Raw genomic sequence first — 21348 nt, forward strand, 5'->3', positions numbered from 1 at the left:
ACAGTAAGACTTTTAGCTGCAGTGCCACACTCCGTCGCAATTTAAAGACTACTTTGTGAATCATATGCAGAACACCACCAACACTGCAAGCAGACATTTCTTATAATCCTTGGTCGTGAGAGCCTTTGAGGTCACATGATGCACATCCTTAGTCTGCCTTAAGGTGACACCTGCACTTGTATAGTACGTGTACATTTTAGGTGTGAGTCTCACGAACTCTGCAGTGTGCATTCCATTTGCGACGTCTTTATTAGGTTGGTAATCTTCTTGTTCTGAGATTCTGTACCATAAGGAATATCAGCCGCAGGTGCAGCTGTGATAAATGTGGGGGGGTTTATCTAATTACTTTATATGGATCGCAGCCTTGCACCAATTAGATGAAACTATCTGTATTCATATAAGGGAACTTGGGATCACTGATGTTTGGTTTCAAAAACTGATAGTGGAATAGATAATGTGGAGCTTGGAGGGGTCCAAATACACATTCTGATATAGACACGTTTCATCACTGAAACCTTATCCATCTTCACAGTTATAGCGTCCCCAGTGCCATATTACGAAAAGACTTTAAATTATTTATAAAGAAGACATTCATAATTTGTAAGAGTTTTTTTTCATGTAGCCGTAAAATAATAATTTCTCTGTCCAAGTTTCAAATGCAAAGAAATAATTTATGACAAAATGATCTAAAGAGGTGACAAGATACACTCTTTTGTTAATTTTTTAGTCGTCTTCACTTCCTCTTTTGTCTTGAATGTGTCTAGAGGGACATCTTGCGTGTGCTGACGAATGTAAGCATATTTGTATGAGTTAAGCATATAATATACTGATTTAATATTATTGTGCACTTTTAATTTGTAAGAGGTGATCCCGATTTCATGTCCGCCTTCCTTGAATTAACCTGCATTCAAGTAATTTACAGCTCAACAATCGCAGCGGCCGATGCAGCCAACGACGCCATTACGTGGCGATATTAACTTATGAAAATTTAACGGAAGCTGAAAACTCGCCCGCTATTAGCATAATATCAATTTTTCTCCACAGCCGCACGAAGTTGCAGAAATACTTAGCTTTAAGATTCTTATTTTCAGTACCATAGCTGAGAGCCAGAGCCAGGACTCCGACTACAATACAATGGTCAACGGAGGTAAGAAAAATACTCTCGCGCGTGTGTGGGCCGCAATTTTAATTAATAACTAAAGATTTCTTGCTTTAAAGTGAACTGACTAGCCGAGGAAAGTAATATGAAAAGTTTATTACATTGTTGAACTTAAATATCATTTTTATTAAGGCCCACTACGTAAGTCGGCAACAATAAAAAAAATAATAATAACAATAATAATATATACATTAAATTACGACGGCCGACGGACGCGAGATTGGCGCCCAACGTGGGGCCCGATTAATATGATTCTGTTGTACTGAATGTAATTATGTATGTGTGTCATTGTTGTAAGATATTAATGCTTGTATGAATTCTTTTACATGTACAACAACAAAACCACACCCTGAGGAGATCTGGAGAGGAAAAAGTGTAGAAAAGAAAAAGGATTGCGAGAAAGAAAAATAAATAAGGTAAGGCCTATTGTGCAAGCATCCTGTGTAGCTCTGTGCGGAATATCGAACCCATGTGCACATGAGATACCTTCGGTGTTTTGTGTATTTATATGTTTATTTTTGGAGGGGATAATTATTCGTTTTGTTTATTTATATGTTTATTTTTGGAGGGGATAATTATTCGTGTGTGTGTCAGTGTTAAAGATTTGTCAGTGGCTTAAAGTGAATTTATTATGGGTAAGATAGGACAACCTAAAACATCCGTACCAGAAGAACAAAATTCTGTTAATATGGAAAGTGAGGATCATTTGCAATACGTAAACGAATTCCCAGCCACCGCCTCGGATAACATAATTTCCGGAGCGGGGGGCGAGGATCTGTGGACGGTGAATGACGCTCCACAGCAGAATGGGAATAGAGTAACAACTCCACTGCCTGGGCAGGGGGGCCAATCGAGTGCTAGATTAAGCGGGGCACCAGTATGCTCACCGATTGCAGACCCATTTGCAGAATTTCTGCGCAGGTTAGAAGAAAGAGATAGGGAAAGAGATCAGAAACTGGCTCAGATGCTACGTGAGCAAGAGCAGCGCAATGAAGCAAAACTAGATAGGATCCAAAGCGAACTAGCGAGATGCGGGACGCGTACAAAGAAATACCCGATCTTGTGCAAAGCTTAGCCGGCGAGATGCAAAAATTAAAGATATCGCAGGCTAGGCTAGAAGACAATGTCCAGACTTTAACCAACCGCGTAGATAATGTGGAGATAGATGCACGGAAAAGTATTGACGCATATTTGGAAGTGCAAGCTCAAAAAGTAGAAAAAGAATTAAATGAATGGCTAGAAGTAAAGGATCGCGAGATATCTGCAAAGATTGAAAGCGACGTAAAAACAGCTGTAGAACAAGCGACTGCGGCCGCGAGTGTAAATATTGACGCTAGCGCTGCTGCACTACATGCCGAATTAACACAGATCAAATCCCGTGTGACAGCGGAGTTGCCAAATTGGCAACAGGAGGTCGCGCGGAGACTGTCTGCGTTGGAAAGCAATGTAAACAGTGGCGGACAGATCATGAATCCGACTCCGCGTACTGATTACTGTAATAACGCTGACGGTAGGCAGGGTGCGAGTGCGCAACCGCAACCTAATGCGAATTATGAGCACGAACAACATGCGATACCATGCAGCGCACATCACGAAGTGATGAATGTCCCAGAATGTAGCAATCAGACGTGCAAAAAAGAGGACAATGTAATAAAACACAGGACATTCCAACCCTTCAATAGCGAAAAACGAAATGTCCACCCTGTTGTATTTTTTAAGAGCTTTAAGAATGTGTTTCCCAGGACATGGACGGAAAGACAAAGAATACAGTTCGTGGTCTCCTTTAGTCAAGGTGACGCGGCACTGTGGGCCACCGATGTGTCCGAAAAATGTCTAACGATGCAACAGTTTGAAGGTGCATTCTTGCAAAAATTCTGGTCCGATAGCGTCCAAGAAAGACTACGAAAGGAGTTGTACAGTCCAGAAATGTACAATCCCAAGATGGGAACGTTACGCAAATATTTCGAAAAGTATATAAACAAAACCAGGTACTGGGACGAGCCAATGTCCGATCGTGACATAATCAGATTAATAAAAATGAAGTTGCCCAGTGAAATTAAAAGATATTTCATCAATGTGCCGGAATACGATATAGAACAATTCATGGAAATAGTGGATTCTGTTGACTTATTGATCGAAGATATGAAAACCGAAAACAAGTGGAACCATGCGGGCTGTAATCAACAAAAAGCCGATTACAATGACAGCCACAGTAACGGTAGTAACTTAGTACCAAATGGTAACGGGAATAGGCAAGAGCACCGGCAACAGAATCGAGGCACAAACAATGGCAATGGTTATAACGGCAACGGTTATAATCGTCAAAATCGAAAGAGACATCATGATGGACGCATGAGTAATGGATATAATGGTAACGGCAATCCGCAATGGCGGAACAACCGAAACCAGTGGCGTGGTTGTAATGAACCGACACCACAGTGGCAACAAAACACAGCGCCACAATGGAACGCCAACCCAGGTCCATCACAGAACATATCAGGAAGTTACAACCGACCACCGCAAAACCAGAGCCATACACAATATCAAAATACACCATCGGGGAGGCAGGGTGGCCAACCCAACAGTAGCAACAACAACAACCAGAACCACAATGTGAGGTTAGTGGAAGTGACAGACAACTGTCAATCCACTAATGCTCATCCGTTAAACTAAAGACAGCCACAATACGCTCTCCGTTGTTGGCTGCAGGATGGTGTAGTGAGGGCACATTCACAGATGACAGCCATGAACTTTGTATGCTGAGATACAATGAAGGAACAAAAATAGAAAAGGAACTTGTAGACATACCGCAGAAATGTAACCGAACCGACAAAAGTGTTGTGCAGGCTATATTGCAAGCAGATATGTATGGAGCACCAATACACATAATAGTCGATACCGGTGCGTCAACCAATGTCATGAGCGCAAATTTTTACAAGTACTTGAGTCAAAATAATAGAATACCAGTATTGCCAGTGAAGAATTGTCGTGTTACAGGTGCAATAGGTGCACAATCTCATATCATAAAGCACCAGGTGCAAGTCGAGTTTACGGTAGGAAATGAAGCAATGAAAAGCTCGTTCCTAGTAGTTAAGGGATTAGGTGTTGCTTGCATCCTGGGGATGGAATTTTTACGCCAGAGGGACGCAAAAATCGACCTATTGTGCGGGGAAGTAAGCCTTATGAATGAGGATAGACGTGTAGTTTTGCCGTTGTTGAGGACACGGGAAGTGCACGGTAAATATTGACGGAGCTTTCAAACGAGATTCGAAGGAATACAGGTAATGAATTTATATTCTGACTTAAGTACAAGACAAGCGTATTATAAAGAATTTATTACTGAAGATAAAGAGGAAAAAAGGAAACTGATAGCCATGAAAGTTAGGGAGTCAGAACATTTGACTGAAGCACAACAAAACGAATTGACTCACCTACTTACAGATTATGAGAATGTGTTTTCGGAAAAACCCGGTGTTATCGAGGGCTACACCTATAACATCGAAGTGGTACCTCACGATACTTTCTGTCACGCAAACTACACCATCCCGTGGTCAAAGAAGGAGGCAGTTACGAAGGAAACAAGAAAAATACTTATAAAGACTTAAAGAAGTTCGCTCAGTAGAGCAACGTTTACATTTGTGTGTAGTAGGTTAAGTTTATAGTGTATTTTTTTCTGTGTGTAAATGTTAAGATTTTAGTGTAACATTTAAAGACAATGAGGCACACAAGATTAGTGCGATTCAATTTTGTAGATGTTAAGGAATAATAGTATTTTTAAACAATTGCATTTTGAAGAAAAAAAATGAACGTAGGTTTAAGAATATGTTAAAAATTTCATGTTGAAAAATGCTTTAAAAAATATTAAAAAAAATTCACCAGCATGTAATGATGAAAGAATTTTTCACTAGTGTGTCATGAATATTTTTGAACTGTAGTAGTAATGCAACTTATGAAATTCAATATTATAGTGTATATGTTGTTCCATGTATTTATGTCTATACCGATCTTGAAATATTTTCAATCATAATTTACTTAACAATATCAGTGCAGAGTGTACGTCACCCAAGGTACCTCATGTGTTGTGGACAAGGTACAAAGCAAATCAATAAACGCGACTACCGCTAAGCACTGTTAAAATATATTGCCATCTGCTAAGGCAGAGATTTGCACGAATTTGTAGTGCAAACAAAAGTCACAAAACTAACACTAATCTAGGAACTTGCACGCTAGGCCTAGATTATAAAATGTGTACAATAATGCGAGAGGCAAAGTTTTGTAAAGTCGAGCCTGGCTCTGGAGGGCAAGTACGCAATGAGTGGGCAGACATGACATGGGGACTTACCTCAGATGAGACGGAAATACAATCGTATAGTCAAAAAATCTGAAGGCAAGTACGACTCTAAATGGAAAATGAAAAGAGACAATTAGTGCGAGAGACTGGTAAAATCCAGCACGAGCCAAAATCTAGTTCAGACTGAATGAAATACATTAGTGTTTGTGAACTAATCGAAACAGTTACTTTAAACAGTGTGAAAAACTGTGAAGGTGAAACTGTGATACGGACAGTGAAGTGCTAGTATTGAACGTTCAACAGCGGTAAGGACGCCAAACGCCAATATTACGCACGAAATACTGTGAATTTGCCTATAAATGTGAACTGTTAACGTGAAGTGAACCCACAGTCAATATTTTTGGGACAGACTGTAGTTTCAGTGAGCACAATAATGCGAGATTGGAATGCGATGCGTGGACTGTTGCAAAACAGCGACCGCAGAAACGGCGAATGTTTGTGCTAAACTCGTATTGGGACACTCACCAGTGCCTGCGAGTGCGGCGAAAACATAAATAATTTTGTCAAGACAAAAACTGACGTATGATGGAAACAGTATTGCATCAAAACTGCATTCACGGGAGAAGGTCCATGTCATGTATTCTGCAAGACAGTGCTGGCTTGACACTCGGAAACTGGCGAAAGCTTAACAACAACTGCCGCACTAATAAATGCTTCTTTCCCACTAGCGTAACCATCCGCAGCGGGAAACAAATATTACGTTGGTTGTGTGTATGTTTCATGTACTACGTCGGAGATGCGTAGCAGAGCTGACTCCTGCCAACAAGAGCGGGGGGCGAATATCATCCCACTCCGCCACGCCCGGGCGAGGCAGAAGCGCATCGCCAACGGTGCAGCCGATCAGCTGATTCTGACGTTCCGCGACGGCGAGATACACGCCGGCGTCGGGCGGGCGTTGACCTCTCCGCAGCCGTCGCGACCGCCGAGCACCGAACACACCAACCGACGCCGTCGCGAGACCAAACGTCGCGGCGTAGATCATCAACGACACCGCAATCAAGTGTTATAATGACCTCATTTTTTGCATAGTGCAACAAAATATTTGTATGCACATCCTGTACTCCAATGACATTCCAAAAACAATTAAGTGAAAGTGACCAAAGCAGTTAGTCTGTAGCTCCGCCGAGGTTTTCCCCAGGTTTCCCTATGGCCGCGCCAAATGGGAAGCGAACACTTGACACCCCTGGGACTTCAAATATTCCGGACTAACTCGTGGTTGTATACCTTGAACCTCATCTGTATTACACTTTGTGGACAACACACCTCAGTAATTTAACGCTTTAAATATACGATGTGACATATGTAAACTGTGAAAGAAAAATCTGCGTGTGGACACTGTGGACATGAAAGAGGAAATATTTATGTCAAAAAACACGAACATTTTTTATGACATAAACATTTCGGGGGGCAATATAGCGTCCCCAGTGCCATATTACGAAAAGACTTTAAATTATTTATAAAGAAGACATTCATAATTTGTAAGAGTTTTTTTTCATGTAGCCGTAAAATAATAATTTCTCTGTCCAAGTTTCAAATGCAAAGAAATAATTTATGACAAAATGATCTAAAGAGGTGACAAGATACACTCTTTTGTTAATTTTTTAGTCGTCTTCACTTCCTCTTTTGTCTTGAATGTGTCTAGAGGGACATCTTGCGTGTGCTGACGAATGTAAGCATATTTGTATGAGTTAAGCATATAATATACTGATTTAATATTATTGTGCACTTTTAATTTGTAAGAGGTGATCCCGATTTCATGTCCGCCTTCCTTGAATTAACCTGCATTCAAGTAATTTACAGCTCAACAATCGCAGCGGCCGATGCAGCCAACGACGCCATTACGTGGCGATATTAACTTATGAAAATTTAACGGAAGCTGAAAACTCGCCCGCTATTAGCATAATATCAATTTTTCTCCACAGCCGCACGAAGTTGCAGAAATACTTAGCTTTAAGATTCTTATTTTCAGTACCATAGCTGAGAGCCAGAGCCAGGACTCCGACTACAATACAATGGTCAACGGAGGTAAGAAAAATACTCTCGCGCGTGTGTGGGCCGCAATTTTAATTAATAACTAAAGATTTCTTGCTTTAAAGTGAACTGACTAGCCGAGGAAAGTAATATGAAAAGTTTATTACATTGTTGAACTTAAATATCATTTTTATTAAGGCCCACTACGTAAGTCGGCAACAATAAAAAAAATAATAATAACAATAATAATATATACATTAAATTACGACGGCCGACGGACGCGAGACAGTGAATGTCCGTCATTGAAGATTATGGCTTGGTGATGTAATCTCTTGCACCATAGCGCCCCTCCCTATGGTAAACTAAATGAATTTTGTGGTGGTTTACAACATTTTCCATGGTTTTGCCGAAAACAGAATTATTCATTAATTTATAAAGACCATTTTCAAAATCACGTCGACAGAGCCCTCTTTTCACTATTTGCTTCAACGCATTCCTTCAGACAGGGAAGCTTGAAGTACTGATGATGATTCTAACAGAGTTATTACTAGAGATTTTTGTAGTGCAGAATGTATATGTGCTTATTCCCTAGCATTGTGCAATGTGCAGATGGTTAAAATATGCCAAAGCCTCAGCCACATGTTGGATCTTCTTCCCCATTCTGACGACTTCCTTGTTGGACAGCTGTTGGAAGCTTCCATATGGCAGAGACTGCAGCATAGCGTGCCTTTTGAGTTTGCTTACAGCCAAGTAAAGAATGTAACTCATATTTTTAGACAGCCTGTACTTCTCCTCGCTCATATGCAGGTTATTTGCCCAGGCATACCAGTGTACACATTGCTGTGTTTGGAAAGAAAGCAGCTTGTATATGTCGATTAAAAGTCTGATGCCAACAGTGTCTTTTTTACCATTGCATGCCACGAAAGTCCTTGCACAGTGTAATAGAGGGCAGGATCCAGAGTGTATGTGTCCATGCACACATTCTGAAATTTCTGAAAAATGTTTGCAAGTAGGCGTATGTCAGTGTCCACTTACAATTTAGCATATTCTCCTAAATCAGGAATGTTGAACTCCATCCCATGTGGCCATACTCAGCATCCGTTAAGGTAATGCTTGTGAATTTCCTGGTGAACGTAGTTATGTGAGATAACGTTGTTTCGTTGAGTCTCTCCTTCGAATCCAGTTATTTGTAGGGATAGATCCGTTCTTAGTCACAAGACAAAACTTTGCATCTTCAAGAAGCAGTTGCATGAAATGTGATGAATCCGAGTAGTGGTGCTCTGTTCTCGGCTTGATTTACTTGATAAATGAAAGTAGGAGGGCGTGCTGGACAAAATGTTTCATTCTATTTTCAATTTCGGTTGTTATATTTCATGCATATTACTCAGTCGACTTTCACGCTACGCTGGCGCAAGTTTTAAAACTCTGTCACTAGAGGGCTCTGAATTATAGCGTGTAACATGGTGGCATCTAACCTAGCTATGTTGGTACGTAAGAAACAGTATACTGTGTGCACGGTGGGTGCATCGAATGCTCATTTCTGACGTGAAACAGGGGAGACTGGACATTTGTCAACAGTTTCTTTTGCGTTTTGAGCGTGAGAGTAATGGGTTCTCTAACAACATTGTGACAAGTGAAGAAAGCTGAATTCAACAAGCAGAACACCAAAACAAGAGAATATCAATGGAGTTCCGCCACAGAGAATCACTAACACCAAGAAACTTAAAGACCATGCCATCATAAGGCCAAGTCATACTCGCAATGTTCTGGGATGTTCACAATATGGTACATTTGAAACTCATGGTTAAAGGTATTACCATAAGCTTTTCAATGGACTTCGAGACCCTCAAAAAACTTAAAGCATGAACTCAAAGAACTCATCCACACATGGAGGACCCTTTCCTTCAGCGTGACTATGCTGTGGCATCTGCAACTATCTGACGCTTTGGGTTCATTGTCATCCATCATCCTCCATAAAGTCCTGAATTGACCCACCCAATTGTCATCTATTTCCAGAACTTAAAGAGCATCTTCTAAGATTTCACTTGATAGTGATAAAGTGGTGCAAGTAGAGGTGAGGTTGTGGATCTATCAACAAAGTCAAACATTCTTTAGAGACGGAATCCACAAATTATTATCTCATTAAGAGGAATGTTAATTGCCAGGTTGACTACATTGAGAAATAAATGTGTAGGCATGAGAAATAAAGTTCTAGAATGTTATTAAGTTCCTTTTAAGTAAAAAGCTTTAAGAATTTCTATAAAAACATAAGAGCTATTACTTTTCAGCACAACCTCATAGTTTTCTTCGTTGTTGGGTATGACACTGACCTTATCAATCTTCATGCAAAAATTACCCAACTGCTCAATAAGAAACTGAGCATCATACTCACACAAATTGTGTGTCATGGTAGTTGGTATTTCAAGTCACATATGTTGTGAGCTACATCAAGGAACCTACCCATTTGATGACAGTGGTCTCTACATGGAGTTTCTCCTTTTCAATCCAATGACAGTTCACAAATACAACAGTCAATTACCTGCCCATATAAGACATAATTCTCCCCTGATGTTTGGTCATGGGAATGTTATCGCAATAAATCCCCACAACACTGAGTGAAATTTTTTTGAGCTCAGAAGCAACCATCTCTCTGTATTATCCATGATGTATAATTCAAATTGATTGCTAGTAGAGTTATACAATCAAGTAACTTGATAAACTGCTGCATACAATACGTGCTGCTCTGTCAAGATAGTTTGTGTGTAAATGGGATCATTTTCAGAACACGTCAGAGGAGCTATACTAAGGATTCAAATTCAGCATATGCGATGAAGGGACAGCTCTTCTTGTTGTGCTCATTCTTAAGCTTTAGAACTTTGTATCCTCGGTAGGCAATTTCCACGCATATCAATTCTTGGCTCGTGCAATCAATTAGATGCCTTCCTAGATACTTGGTCTTACTAAAAGAGCTGAGACATCTGTGACAAAACTGGCATTTACGCTTATGTTTAGACAGCTGGGCATAAAGTATACAGGACATGTTTTTGATCGAGACATACTGATGCTTCTCGGCTTTGGAGAATAGTAATAAGTCTGCACGTTTGGGAAGCTGACGTGCTCGTTTAGAAAAGTATAGGGTTTCAACTACTTTATGCTATAGTTCTTTCTGTGCAGTGTTCTCTTCATCATCAACTTGTTTGCTTTTGTCTATGTCCAAGTGGTAAATGTGAATTGAATAATTAGAAACCTGCCTCTCGAATTTTGGTATGTCCCTGAGTTTCACAGGGAATGACATGCCGTTGACACTATAATGCCACAGACATTACATATTTTGTATATGTCTGTACATTACGCATGTTTCGGGTAATTTCTATCGCAATCCAGAAGCAATCATGTGTAGCAATATTCATCCCCCTCATTTGGATTCTGGGCACTGATACATGCCTCCAAAGCGGCAATATCTTCTGGAAGAAGAATGAAACTGGATCCCCTATATACTGGGTCAAGAACAAGTGAGTGTGTATCACATGTACTGACAGTAACCAGAATGAGGCAAAACAACTAAGACAAAAGGAAGGTTGATATTACATTGCCTCACTCGATCACATGATAATCTAACAATGTAATAAATACAATAATCCTTCACACCATTATGTTTCATGTATTAAAATCCTGTTCATGGGCTAATCAAAATAACTACTGTTCAGTTAATTAAGTGCAGTTATAATCTGAATAACTTACTGCAATGACTGAAACCATACACTCATAACGAAACTTAATACTTGAGTGCAAAATTAATTTGTAATGATGGGTTGCGAAAATATTTTACACTGTATTTGAGTCTTTTAGTTTTAGAATGTGAACACAAACAGTTAGTGAGAAGTTGTGTGTTAGAAATTAATATATCACTTATATAGCCATGTTATAAATATTCCTCCATACGTATTTCATCAAACATCACAGAATGCTCTCATTAGCACACAGAATGCCATTGCCACAACGATCCAACTGCTACAAATTTCCACTCTCTAAGTTTGCTATTGTTAAAGAAAGACTATGCCTAACTAATGCAACACTTGTACAAGTACAGTAAATGTTTTAAATATTTTATTTCTTGTTAGTACATAATCTACTTCTTAGTGTAATTCAACTTTTGAAATAGCTGATTGCACAGATAATATTATCTACGGATATCAAAGTATTTATGCAAACCTTTTCTTATGCCACTAGCAGATGGCATTACTGGTGACAGTGTCAGAACATTGGTGCATACTATGAAATATCCCAGATCGGATTAATAAACTCAAAAATAAAAACTACACTGTGCCTCTATGTTTCGCATTTGAGTGATTTTAAATGTGTGTTACTCTCTTGACATTAACTGTATTGTTACTCGTGCCCCATCAGGTCAGAGTGGATTTGCAAGAGAATATATTGGCTGATCTGCCTCAGGTAAAGAGCTATAAAGGGGTTACAGATGCACCTAGAAACCTCTAGCTGTCTGTGTTGCCTTCAACAAATAATTTATCGAATTTACATATTTCTGTTTAAAAATAGATACTACATATAGTTGATAAATTTTATTTTGTTGAAAATTTTTACAATAATCTGTTATTGAAATGCTGAATTCTTCGTGAAAAAAAAAGAGTAGATACTAGCTGAACTGAATGAGCACTGATCTTTCTATATTGACAGCTGCTCTTAGAAAAGTGTATCGACAAAATTGTCCAGGCTTTCGTGGCCACTTGTTGACAAACTTCCTGCTGGCTTCTGTCTCAGGTTCTTCGGCCGACGTTCGTCTGAAAATGTTTCTGACATTTCACCACCACGAGTGGCTGGCATTGTCAGAGTTTCACCCCACCAGCAACGGAGAGTGAAACATCGACAATGCCAGCCACTCGTGCTGTTGGAACGTCAGAAAAATCATCATTTAGCATTTGAGATATCTTTCACGCAGGATGATCGTACAAACATACCTCCGTTTGAGTCTCGTACAGATTCCCGTATGGAGGACATAGTGAAAGACATCCCTGGGGTTGTGAAGCAGCTGAATGGGTTGAAAATAAATAAATCGCCAGGTCCTGATGGGATTCCAATTAAGTTTCACAGAGAGTACTCTACTACATTGGCTCCTTATTTAGCTTGCATTTATCGTGAATCTCTTGCCGAACGTAAGTCCCGAGCGACTGGAAAAAAGTGCAGGTGACGCCTGTATACAAGAAGGGTAGAAGGACGGATCCTCAAAATTACAGACCAATATCCTTAACATCGGTTTGTTGCAGGATTCTAGAACATATTCTCAGTTCGAATATAATGAATTTCCTTGAGACAGAGAAGTTGCTGTCCATGCATCAGCGCGGCTTTAGAAAGCATCGCTCCTGCGAAACGCAACTCGCCCTTTTTTCACATAATATGTTGCGAACCATGGATGAAGGGTATCAGACGGATGCCATATTCCTTGACTTCCAGAAAGCGTTTGACTCGGTGCCCCACTGCAGACTCCTAACTAAGGTACGAGCATATGGGATTGGTTCCCAAATATGTGAGTGGCTCGAAGACTTCTTAAGTAATAGAACTCAGTACATTGTCCTCGATGGTGAGTGTTCATTGGAGGTGAGGGTATCATCTGGAGTGTCCCAGGGAAGTGTGGAAGCCCGCTGTTGTTTTCTATCTACATAAATGATCTTTTGGATGTGCGGCTGTTTGCTGATGATGCTGTGGTGTACGGGAAGGTGTCGTCGTTTAGTGACTGTAGGAGGATACAAGATGACTTGGACAGAATTTGTGATTGGTGTAAAGAATGGCAGCTAAGTATAAATATAGATAAATGTAAATTAATGCAGATGAATAGGAAAAAGAGTCCCATTCCCATAATGTTTGAATGCTCCATTAGCAGTGTAGCGCTTGACACAGTCACGTCGATTAAATATTTGGGCGTAACATTGTAGAGCGATATGAAGTGGGACAAGCATGTAATGGCAGTTGCGGGAAAGGCGGTTAGTCGTCTTCGGTTCATTGGTAGAATTTTGGGAAGATGTGGTTCATCCGTAAAGGAGACCGCTTATAAAACACTAATACGATCTATTCTTGAGTACCGCTCGAGCGTTTGGGATCCCTATCAGGTCGGATTGAGGGAGGACACAGAAGCAATTCAGAGGCGGGCTGCTAGATTTGTTACTGGTAGGCTTGATCATCATGCGAGCGCTACGGAAATGCTTCAGGAACTTTGGTAGGAGTCTCTAGAGGAAAGGAGGCGTTCTTTTCGTGAATCGCTACTGAGAAAATTTAGAGAACCAGCATTTGAGGCTGACTGCAGTACAATTTTACAGCCGCCAACTTACATTTCGCGGAAAGACCATAAAGATAAGATAAGAGAGATTATGGCTCTTACAGAGGCATATAGGCAGTCATTTTTCCCTCGTTCTGTTTGGGAGTGGAACAGGGAGAGAAGATGCTAGTTGTGGTACGAGGTACCCTCCGCCACGCACCGTATTGTGGATTGCGGAGTATGTATGTAGATGTAGATGTAGACGAATGTCGGCTGATGAACCCGAGACAGAAGCCAACAGGCAATTTGTCAAACGTGTATCTGTTTGTATTGTAAGGCAAATTTTAGTCTAGTAAATACAGAGTGAAATAATTACAGAAAATATTAAATGTATGACACATTTCTACTTGTTTTGTAAATAAAACCGCCTTTTCTTGCTGCAACTTACTTTATTTTTCCCAGACACGTTTCGCCCTTTTTGTTGCTCTAAGGCATCTTCAGTGGGATAGTTTGCTGTGACCTGCGCTTCCTCTCATCTGGTCTGGAGGTCGCACTACCACTTTATTTCCGAAACATAAGCACAATTTCCTATTCCGAACTTTTCCACACTGTTCACCATGGTTTTCCTTCTTTTTTTGTGGTGTACGATTATCCTTTTGCCACTAGATATAGCTTTTTGTTCGAACATTGTGCTTTTACCAACGTAAATATTGTGAAGTTATAATATTTACATCACAGTCTGACTCCCCGTGTAGATGTTGGCCAGATCAACTCTAAACTGCGCCACATACGTGAATTTTATATTGTAATAAGTCTTCTGGGAACCTACATTTTATCGGTTACACAGCATAGTACCAGACCTTTGCTCTGCCATTGGGGAGTACAATCATCCCTCTCCCCTATTGAAATGGCCACACCATTGAGAAACTTGAAATTAGTATTGTTTGATGTTAGTCTTCCCGACAACGATCCCTGCCCCGTGTTTTTTGCGAGCACATAGTAAACTCGCATTGGAAATGGGCTTCCACGTTAGCGTGCTTTATTCTTATGTATTTAGCACCTAACTATCGTCGTCAAGGTATTGGATAAGTTTGGATAGGTCTTTCTTTTTCCTTGTTCTGGAACGTTTTCTCAGTGCGTCCTTTCTAGAGAAAGAAATTGTTTTCTTTTGAGTACCGGAATTGTGGAATTATGTCTATCAAGTTTTATTCGAAAAAATAAATAAAGAGGCCAGTACCATATGAGGGACCAGCACAGTGACAGGGAGGGTGGGGAGGGGGGGGGGGGGCGGGGAGCAAGGGGAGGCATCATGGCCAGGCCCCGGGAACCGACCCCAGCCTACCTCGTCTCCCTCGAGCCTGAAGCTGACTGTATCCGTCCTTTCCTTTAATAAGATATTAAAATGAAGTGACATGGCGGCTAGCGTTGTGGCCTGTCAGTTTTGCGACCCGTGTTCGGAACCCAGCTATTGTTTATATTTATTTTTAATTTTGTTCTTTTTTCATTTATCAACAGGTAAATTCAATAAAACACTCACCCGCGAAAGGTAAATGTTAAGAATTCGAGTCTCGTTGCGGAACGCAGTTTTAATCTGCCAGGCAGTTTCATACACTCCTGGAAATTGAAATAAGAACACCGTGAATTCATTGTCCCAGGAAGGGGAAACTTTATTGACACATTCCTGGGGTCAGATACATCACATGATCACACTGACAGAACCACAGGCACATAGACACAGGCAACAGAGCATGCACAATGTCGGCACTAGTACAGTGTATATCCACCTTTCGCAGCAATGCAGGCTGCTATTCTCCCATGGAGACGATCGTAGAGATGCTGGATGTAGTCCTGTGGAACGGCTTGCCATGCCATTTCCACCTGGCGCCTCAGTTGGACCAGCGTTCGTGCTGGACGTGCAGACCGCGTGAGACGACGCTTCATCCAGTCCCAAACATGCTCAATGGGGGACAGATCCGGAGATCATGCTGGCCAGGGTAGTTGACTTACACCTTCTAGAGCACGTTGGGTGGCACGGGATACATGCGGACGTGCATTGTCCTGTTGGAACAGCACGATCCCTTGCCGGTCTAGGAATGGTAGAACGATGGGTTCGATGACGGTTTGGATGTACCGTGCACTATTCAGTGTCCCCTCGACGATCACCAGTGGTGTACGGCCAGTGTAGGAGATCGCTCCCCACACCATGATGCCGGGTGTTGGCCCTGTGTGCCTCGGTCGTATGCAGTCCTGATTGTGGCGCTCACCTGCACGGCGCCAAACACGCATACGACCATCATTGGCACCAAGGCAGAAGCGACTCTCATCGCTGAAGACGACACGTCTCCATTCGTCCCTCCATTCACGCCTGTCGCGACACCACTGGAGGCGGGCTGCACGATGTTGGGGCGTGAGCGGAAGACGGCCTAACGGTGTGCGGGACCGCAGCCCAGCTTCATGGAGACGGTTGCGAATGGTCCTCGCCGATACCCCAGGAGCAACAGTGTCCCTAATTTGCTGGGAAGTGGCGGTGCGGTCCCCTACGGCACTGCGTAGGATCCTACGGTCTTGGCGTGCATCCGTGCGTCGCTGCGGTCCGGTCCCAGATCGACGGGCACGTGCACCTTCCGCCGACCACTGGTGACAACATCGATGTACTGTGGAGACCTCACGCCCCACGTGTTGAGCAATTCGGCGGTACGTCCACCCGGCCTCCCGCATGCCCACTATACGCCCTCGCTCAAAGTCCGTCAACTGCACATACGGTTCACGTCCACGCTGTCGCGGCATGCTACCAGTGTTAAAGACTGCGATGGAGCTCCGTATGCCACGGCAAACTGGCTGACACTGACGGCGGCGGTGCACAAATGCTACGCAGCTAGCGCCATTCGACGGCCAACACCGCGGTTCCTGGTGTGTCCGCTGTGCCGTGCGTGTGATCATTGCTTGTACAGCCCTCTCGCAGTGTCCGGAGCAAGTATGGTGGGTCTGACACACCGGTGTCAATGTGTTCTTTTTTCCATTTCCAGGAGTGTATTAGCGCACACTCAGCTGCAAGGCAAATATTTCATTCTGGAATCTCCTCCAGGCTGTGGCTAAGCTATGTCTCCGCAACATCCATTATCCCAGGAGAGCTAGTCCAGCAGGAGAGTATCTGTGAAGTTTGGAACGTCGGAGATGAGGTACTGGCGGAAGTAAAGCTGTGAGAGCATCGTGAGTCATGCTTGGGTAACTCAGTCAGTAGTGCACTTGTACACAAAAGGCAAAGATTCTGACTTCCAGTCTAGGTCCGGCATCTAGTCTTAATCTGTGAGGAAATGTCAATGTCTCTGTATCTGAAAAGAATTTGTATACGGTTTTGGCCGTTCAAGCTGGGTACGTGCCTTATTAGTGGCACCAAGGAATTATCTGAAAGGCCTCTTCAATGAACTGTGAGGTCATCTGCTTAGAACCACATCACATTACTAATTATGCCTAGGCAGATCATTGGTAAAGAGAGCTCGTTAGTGTAATTTACATAATTTGGTTCTTATTATCGTGGTAAATACTGTTTTCGACAACTATGGGCTAAATATTGTATTTGTGGTTTGTGTATTGTGTATTATGCATTGAACTGGGGTCCTACAAACGACAGAGAGGCTTCGTCCTGCCGTAGCCCGCAGTGGTCCATTAACCCCACAACAGGCCACAGCAGTCCACCCACCCCACCGCCGCCCCACACTGAACCCAGGGTTATTGTGTGGTTCCGCCCCCAGTGGACCCCCAATCTTCCCCCCAGGAACCTGTCATACCAGAAGAATGTAACACCAATGTTTGGGTTGGCACGATAGAGTAATTATGGTGTACGCATACATGGAGACAGTGTTTGCGCAGCAATCGCCGACATAGTGTAACTGAGGCGGAATAAGCGGAACCAGCCTGCATTCGCCGAGGCAGATGGAAAACCGCCTAAAAACCAGCCACAAGCTGGCCGGCAGACCGGACCTCGGCACAAATCCGCTGGATGGATTCGTGCTGGGGACTGGCATGCCTTCCATCTCGGGAAGCAGCACGTTAGACCGCGCGGCTAGCCAGGCGGGTTGTATCTGTGGTTTACTGGATTTTGCATTGCCTGGAAATGTCTTTCTTGCTTAAGAACACACATACGGTTTTTCAGCTAGTACCGAAATACAATTAATATTGTACTTACTGAGGGGAAGAAACAATTATCTTTTATTTTAATGTCAGGGAGACGATGTAAGCAAGAACAGTTAATAACTATTTTTACATGTCAGTAAAGAGTTATGTCATACAATTTTTTGAATTTTTAGTCAGATCACTAAATATATCTTGGGTAGAGCTTTGAGGAACTTAGTTACATATTTCTCCTAGTGTATAAAAGTCTCCCACATCTACAAATACTGAATTATGTAACCTAAACGGTTATGGATTGATTCAATTAAGCATTCTGTTAACCATATTCATCTTCAGTTTGTTATTAAAAAATAGAGTCATTCTGATGTGAAGCACTTCATTGCAGAATCGCTCTTCAGAACATCAGCAAACTTCTATCTCCTGGAGGTGAAACACTTGTGATCATTTTGATCGGCAGTCCGTTATATAAGATGTTTGAAAACCTGGCCACGTCCTCTCGTTGGAGTACTTATATGACGGTAAGCCGTAATTTATTTACCCCTTAGTGGAGGAGTCATGGTCATTTTTAATACACATGTTTAATGAAATGTCGGGCCATGGAACTCCATCAAACTTTAATTGCTTTCAAACGTATTCGCCCACAGCTAACAATGTGTCTGACAATCCCAACTTGAAATAAAGCGTAACTCTGTGTGTCAGTTCAGCTATAAGAAGGGTACGTTTGGTCTGTTGTAGGATTATCGTCAGTTCGAATCCCCCTACCTACGTGCAAAAGATCCAGTGGGTGAGCTGACGAAGTACCTTCATGAAGCTGGTTTCTGTGTAAAAACGTGCCGCAGTGGGGACAACAGCTACAGTTCTATGGATGAACAAGATCTTATAAGTAAGTCCAATGCAGTTCACGGAAGACTTGGGAGAATCAGATTATGAGAAGAGTATAGTTGAGGAGTTCCTTAAACGTTCACATGATTCTGGTTTCTAAATTAAATTTCTTTGAAGTAGTAAATGGGTTACAAAGTACTACCAACAAATAAGTTTAAACAAAATAAACAATCATTAAACGTATACTGGAATACATCAATTAACGACATGCGTAATGGAAATGTGGATAAGTCTGTGAATGTACTATATTAAATTACAAATCATTCAGCAGTGCTATTTTATTATGTTGGCTATGTGAAAGTAAGTTCGTGAGATACATGAAAACTGATATCCATCTGCGTATAAATAAAATACGGGAAGAACTGCAGAATATTTTGTAAGTAGCCTGTTTGTTTGTTGGAGCTCTGTAGATTGAGTTAATATCGTTGACAGCAGTATGCTCCCTCGGCAAGAGGTTCTGTGGCTGGATGGACTAGCAGGTGGCGAGTGGATAGGGAAGTGTACGGGCATGATATTGTTAGTGGAGACTCTGTGTTGGTAGGACATGCATTTTAAAGTGAGGTGAAATGATGTATTTATAATGAAATACTCAAGGAAGCATATGAAGATGGATGTTTGGTTCATAATGTTTGTGCCGTGGAATTATTGACAACTATATAATTTTTGAGACGAATAGGGCAAAATTTTCCGAATATATTCTTTGCTCTTCAACAAAATTTTTCTTTCGTTAGCTATGTGCCTCCTAGTAATTAGAGTCTATAGTGGTTAGAATCTTTTTATTTAACTGGCTGTAGTTGCTACTTTCTGTAGTTGCTATAGTTCGTGTTATGAAGATTTTCTGTGAGGTAAGTGGCTAATGAAGAGAAATGGGGTTTGCACTGTTGGGATTCGTGATTGAAATGAATTTATGCAATGAAGAGAGTTGGAGGTAGTTTCATATTTCTTTAATTTCATACGTTTTGGATTTGTATTATTGTTAGGGTTTTTGCAACTCAGGGCCATTCTTTTGTGTTAATTATTGGAAATCATCTTGCCAATGTATAGCATTGAGATTGCGTTGGACTTGTATATTATTGTTAATAAGGAATAGATCAAGTCTGAGTTGTCTTTGTCAGGGAAAATTCTGTAGGTCAGTGTTTAATAAAAAAAAATTAAAGAGGTAGTTTCAATTTGCATAAAAACTCCTAACTTTACGCCTTTGTATTACGTTTATGTATCTCTCCATCCAGAGTAAAGTTGCTGTTGCATCACTTAACTCCTTGACAAATACCCTCTATATAAGAATACACTATCTGATCAAAAGTATCCGGACAGCTATTAGTGTACATTAATAAGGGGTGTGAGCACCCTTAGCCTTTATAGCAGCTTGAATTCTGGTAGGGGACTTTCTCAAGGAGGTGTTTGAATGTACTTGGAGGAATGACAACCCATTCTTCCTGAAGATCTGGAACCAGAGAAGGTAATGATGTCGGACACTGAGATCTGGAGCGAATTCGACATTTTAATTCATCCTAAAGATATCCCATTGGATTCAAGTCTGGAATATGGGCAGGCCAGTCCATTTCAGGATTGTTATTGTCCACAAACAATTGTCTCACGGATACTGCTTTATGAGAGAGGGGATTGTCATACAGATACAATCTCCATACATTTCGTCTACTGTACGCAGTACGCAATGCAGCAAAATGTGTTTATATCCCTCTGTATTGAGGGTTTTCGTGAATGCAATTAGAGGACTACCCCCTGACCACGAAGAAAACCCCAAAACGGAGCTCCACATCCTCCATACTTCACTGTTACCTCTATACATGATGATAGGTAATGTTCTCCAGGCAATCTACAAACCCAAACCCTTCTATCGGATTGCCACACGATGCCGCGTGATTCATCGCCCAAGATCACTGGTTTCCAGTCGTCAATTGTCCAGTGGTGGCACGCTGTACACTACCTCAAGTGTCGTTTAGCGCTGACTACAGAGACGTGTGCCATGTGAGGAGCTGCTCCGTCACTGTAGACCTTTATTTCAATTCCGTGCACACAGTCGTCATGCTTGCTGGACTGCTGGTAGCACTACGCAACTCGTGATGATGATGGTGATGATGATGTTTGGTTTGTGGGGCGCTCAACTGCGCAGTCATCAGTGCCTGTACGAAGTTCCAATTTTTACACAGTTCAATCTAGCCATTGTCACGAATGATGATGGTGATGATGATGATGAAATGATGAGGACAACACAAGCACCCAGTCCCCAGCTGGAGAAAACCCCTAACCCAGGAATAGAACCAGGGACCCCGTGATCCAGAGGCATGTGGATCACGGGGTCCCAGATTCTATTCCCGACTGGGTTAGTCCACGAGCTGAGGACTATGCTACACGTGATCCTTTTCACTAATTACAACCATCCCCCATCAATGCTCGACGGTACACGAGGTTTGCCGGGTCCTGTTTCAGCTATGTTTGTTCCTTCGTGTTTCCATTTCACAGTCGCATCACCAACAGTCAACTTTAGTCAGCTTTAGAACAGCTGAAATTTCCGTGATCGATTTGTCCACCTTAGGAATCACTGAACTCTCCTGACCAACCCGT

The 21348-nt window shown here is 41.8% G+C and overlaps 1 protein-coding gene across 1 annotated transcript in view; it reads left to right on the forward strand.

The window, feature by feature from the left end:
* The window catches only part of LOC126482047 (juvenile hormone acid O-methyltransferase-like), a 79434-nt gene extending 60527 nt beyond the window's left edge, over nucleotides 1-18907 (forward strand). The window contains exons 5-6 of the mRNA XM_050106021.1: nucleotides 18266-18398; nucleotides 18616-18907. Coding sequence (XP_049961978.1) covers nucleotides 18266-18398; nucleotides 18616-18810 — 328 coding nt within the window. The 3' untranslated portion in view covers nucleotides 18811-18907. The remainder of the gene's footprint in view (nucleotides 1-18265; nucleotides 18399-18615) is intronic.
* The last annotated feature ends 2441 nt before the right edge of the window (nucleotides 18908-21348 follow it).

The sequence above is a fragment of the Schistocerca serialis genome, chromosome 5 (assembly GCF_023864345.2).
Source record: "Schistocerca serialis cubense isolate TAMUIC-IGC-003099 chromosome 5, iqSchSeri2.2, whole genome shotgun sequence".
In the NCBI taxonomy this organism is placed as follows: Eukaryota; Metazoa; Arthropoda; class Insecta; order Orthoptera; family Acrididae; genus Schistocerca; species Schistocerca serialis.